At 43.3% G+C, this 4464-nt stretch overlaps 1 protein-coding gene across 1 annotated transcript; it reads left to right on the top strand.

Annotated features, from left to right (window-relative positions):
• The first annotated feature begins 1944 nt into the window (after positions 1–1944).
• On the top strand, positions 1945–3780 carry LOC149207640 (phospholipase D alpha 1-like). Its single transcript, XM_089398100.1, has 3 exons — positions 1945–1963; positions 2116–2215; positions 2623–3780. Coding segments are annotated over exons 1-3 (1260 nt in total). The 5' UTR covers positions 1945–1961.
• The last annotated feature ends 684 nt before the right edge of the window (positions 3781–4464 follow it).

Here is a 4464-nt window from a genome sequence, read left to right as displayed (position 1 = left end):
AGATGTGTACAAATTCCATATACAGATATTTGGCATATACGGAAACTGTGCATATACGGAAAATGTGCGCATATACGGAAGATGGGCATATACGGAAGACATTCTGCATCGTATATGCGTAAATTCCATATACATAAATTGCGCATATAAGGAAATTGTGCATATATGGAAGATGTGCGCATATACGGAAACGGTGCACATCTTCCGTATATGCGCAATTTCTGTATATGCGTAATTTCTGTATATGGAATTTGTACACATCCTCATTTATGCTTCTACATCGTATGTACGCAAATTCCATATACATAAATTGCGCATGTACGGAAATTGTGCATATGCAGAAGATGTGCGCATATACGGAAACTGGGCATATACGAAAGACATGCGCATGTCTTTCGTATATGCCCAGTTTCCGTATATGCGCAATTTATGTATATTGAATTTGCGCGTATACGATGCAGATACATGAACTTTCTTGTATGTGCATATCTTCCGTATATGCACGTTGTTCACGTATCTTCGTTTATGTTACAGAAACTGCGCATATCTTCTAAAAAACTTAGCACTATGTAAATTAAAAAGCTAATTAGAAGATTTTCAAAATATAAATAAAAATAAATTGAAAAAGACTCATCGGATAGATATATAATGTAGACCATTGAAATTTCAGTGGAAATTTCATTATGATAAAGTTTGATAGATATATAATGTAGACCATCGAATTTATTGTTAAAATACAGAAAATGTTTCATTGAACTAAAGATTGTTGCGGGAAGGGTCGCCGTCGAGGGGTATTTAATGCCCTCAGAGCAGCACGCGACTTAACGTGATAACACGGGAGCGGGCAAATTCGGCATTAAATAATATTTGCCTGCTCCCGTGTTATCGGGCTAAGTGGCGTGCTGCTCTGAGGGCATTAAATACCCAATATATGGCTGGTTAGCTCCAGCCTGAGGAGAGATGGATGCATGGATGCATGCCCATGATCAATGGTCCCAGTGACGTCAAGCTCCTGTCAGGTGAGTGTAAAGACGGAACATTAACTTTTCTATAGGGTCTGAAATGGAGTAGTCTACCTAGGCTGTAGAATGGCCCGTTTTCCGGCACCGGCCGGAAAATCGTCCGGTTCCGGCCACCGGAAATCTCTCTGCCTTCTGCCACCATCCTCTAGCTGAGCCGCCCTCTTTCTCCGCCACCCTCCCCTGACAGTCCTGACATTCTCTGCCATTCCCTGACAAAAAAATAGCCTGACATCCCCTCATCGAGCAGGGCCCTGGATCTTAGAATGGGCATCATGCCATGGCTCCCTAGGGCCTCCGTGCCGAAGATCCGCTCCCTTGTAATTGATCTGATGAAAATCATCCCTATAAATAGTATCCAGAGTCCTAAACAATGGATGGATCTCGTTATCATACCTTCCATCGCAGAGATCGATTCCTCCAACAAAGCTCACGACCTCGCAATTCTCAGAGCCATGGACACGGGCATCCAAGCACACAGTCTTCTGGTGATGGGTAAACTCTGCAAAAATCTCCGCGGTTTGGAATGCACTCATCGAACGATCTGCGTATCTGGGACATTGAAAGCAGTAGACGTTGGTGCCCTTAAAATATTCAGATGTCTCGTCACAGTGGGTTTGCATGAGTCCCTGGTAACTGAGAAGCTCCACGGCCGTTATATCCTCCCAGATAAGGACCAGAACTCTTATTCCCTGATCCGCTTTCTTCTTCAAAAGTTCACCCAATGTCACAGTTTCTGCACCAGGGATCATCCTTTCCTTGTCCCTCACAAGCGTAATCTTGGTATTTACAGACCATCCAGCAATGTATATAAATTGCTCGGCTCCATCAATGTACTGGTACACTTCCTCCCACAGTCTCGGAGGCCTGTATAAGGCGCGCTCCTCGCCATGACCTAAACTTGTTTTCACTTTAGGTCTGTGAACAGCTGCAGTAACCTCCATGTAATTTTCAAGAAAAACATGTTCCAATGAACAGTGGTCTAAAAACCTTCTGGTCTTCAAATTCCCTGTACTCTTATAAATTTGTGTAGCTTGAAACATCTCCATAGTCAGTGGATTGCATTACTTTTGTGATTTACAGATTTCTAATACAGGTCTCCAATGGCATCCCAAGTAGTTCATGGTACACTTACTGCCACTATATTTGAAGCTAGGCACCTCAGTCATGGAGGCTTACCCAGGTTGCTGAGAAAGGTAATGACGTCAACCACCTTTGATTATGGATCTTGTATTTGATGTTTACTGAACAGTAGTACATCTTGTTGAGAAACAAGGTGGAGAATTTTCCAAGATCCTGGTTTTGGTTTATTGATTCTTGTTTCTCTACAAGGTGAGGACCTTGCTGAAGCCCATGTTAGATCTTTTGTTTAAGAATGCATATCATTCTGTAAAAATTTTGAAGTAGGACTAATGATTGTGAAGACCTTGCTAAAGCCCAGGTTTGGTCTTTTGTTTAAGAATGCATATCGTTTTGTAAAAATTTTGAAGTAGGACTAATGATTGTGATGACCTTGCTGAAGCCCAGGTTTGGTCTTTTGTTTAAGAATGCATATCATTTTGTAAAAATTTTGAAGTAGGACTAATGATTTTTTGTTGAGCAGGTGGGGGAGGAAGTTAAGGAGCTTCTCCATCTAGATGAGCACATTGGATTATATGCCACCATAGATATTGGTATTGCTAGAATTGCAAGAACCAGAGTTCTGTCCCGTGAACCTACAAACCCAATTTGGAACGAAACTTTTCACATACTCTGCGCCTACACATCGCCTTCTCTGGTTATCAGCGTTAAGAAGGGATTGGAAATCTCTGCACAAGTGGTTGGAAGAGCCAAGATCCCAATCTCAGAAATCCTCAACGGCAAGGTCATCGAGGGCTGGTATGACTTATATAATGAAGACTTTTCCGAACAGCTGAAGAAATCTCAGATCCATGCCCGCCTCCAGTTCAAACAAGTCTCAGAAGATCCATACTGGGGTTCCGGGATTCGAGATCGAAACTTCCCAGGAGTCCAGCATGTGTATTTCAAGCAGAGGAAAGGATGCAGAGTCAATCTGTATCAGAATTCTCACTTATCAGAAAATTATCGTCCCAGGATCGAGCTGGGTCATGGCGAGGAGCGCGCCTTATACAGGCCTCCGAGACTGTGGGAGGAAGTGTACCAGTACATTGATGGAGCCGAGCAATTTATATACATTGCTGGATGGTCTGTAAATACCAAGATTACGCTTGTGAGGGACAAGGAAAGGATGATCCCTGGTGCAGAAACTGTGACATTGGGTGAACTTTTGAAGAAGAAAGCGGATCAGGGAGTAAGAGTTCTGGTCCTTATCTGGGAGGATATAACGGCCGTGGATTTTCTCAGTTACCAGGGACTCTTGCAAACCCACTGTGACGAGACATCTGAATATTTCAAGGGCACCAACGTCTACTGCTTTCAATGTCCCAGATACGCAGATTGTTCGATGAGTGCATTCCAAACCGCGGAGATTTTTGCAGAGTTTACCCATCACCAGAAGACTGTGTGCTTGGATGCCTGCGTCCATGGCTCTGAGAATCGCGAGGTCATGAGCTTCGTTGGAGGAATCGATCTCTGCGATGGAAGGTATGATAACGAGATCCATCCATTGTTTAGGACTCTGGATACTGTTTACAGGGATGATTTTCATCAGATAAATTACAAGGGAGCGGATCTTCGGCACGGAGGCCCTAGGGAGCCATGGCATGATGCCCATTCTAAGATCCAGGGCCCTGCTCGATGAGGGGATGTCAGGCGCTCTAAACTTGGCGGCATGAATTCCAGCTCGTCCCTGACCGCTCAGGGGATGTCAGGCTATTTTTTTGTCAGGGAATGGCAGAGAATGTCAGGACTGTCGGGGAGGGTGGCGGAGAAAGAGGGCGGCTCAGCCAGAGGAGGGTGGCAGAGGGCAGAGAGATTTCCGGTGGCTGGAATCGAACAATTTTCCGATCGATGCCGAAAAACAGGCCATTCTACAGCCTAGGTAGACTACTCCTTTACAAAAAGTTTAAGAATTTATGACGAATCGCATCAAAAACATTTAACTCGTCATTTCTATTTTGTCTCAAGGATGATAAGATTTGTTGGTTCTAAACCGTTCACAAATATGAATTTATTTTGATATGATTATCACCATAAACATGTCTCAAAAACATTTATTTTTATTAAGAGCCAGTGCCCTGAAAAGTGTAATCAACGTTACGAGGCGCGTCTGTAGAGTACGGGTTGCCAACCGCTGTCAGAGTAGGGGTGCCTCTGAGGAAGGAGCCCACCTCTCCATTTTGGGATCGCCCTCGCTGGTTTTGTGCGTCTTCAACCCTCATTAAGGGTGATGTTTTCTTTTTTTATTTATTTATTTCTTTAAATAAAATATGTGAATATGTTTAAAGAATATTTTGCTTGTTGTCTGAGGAGATTATAATTTTCT

Source organism: Pinus tabuliformis, chromosome 1_2 (genome assembly GCF_031772625.1).
Source record: "Pinus tabuliformis cultivar Carrire ecotype Pingquan chromosome 1_2, CPIR1, whole genome shotgun sequence".
NCBI lineage: Eukaryota > Viridiplantae > Streptophyta > Pinopsida > Pinales > Pinaceae > Pinus > Pinus tabuliformis.
The sequence above is the reverse complement of the archived record's forward strand: the minus strand, read 5'-3'. Positions and strand labels throughout refer to the sequence as shown.

What these genes read in the sequence shown, in the direction of transcription:
- LOC149207640 (XM_089398100.1), top strand. An exon ending in TACCCAGGTTGCTGAGAAAG is followed by an intron (nt 2,216 to 2,622) that starts GTAATGACGTCA and finishes TTTGTTGAGCAG; the next exon opens with GTGGGGGAGGAAGTTAAGGA.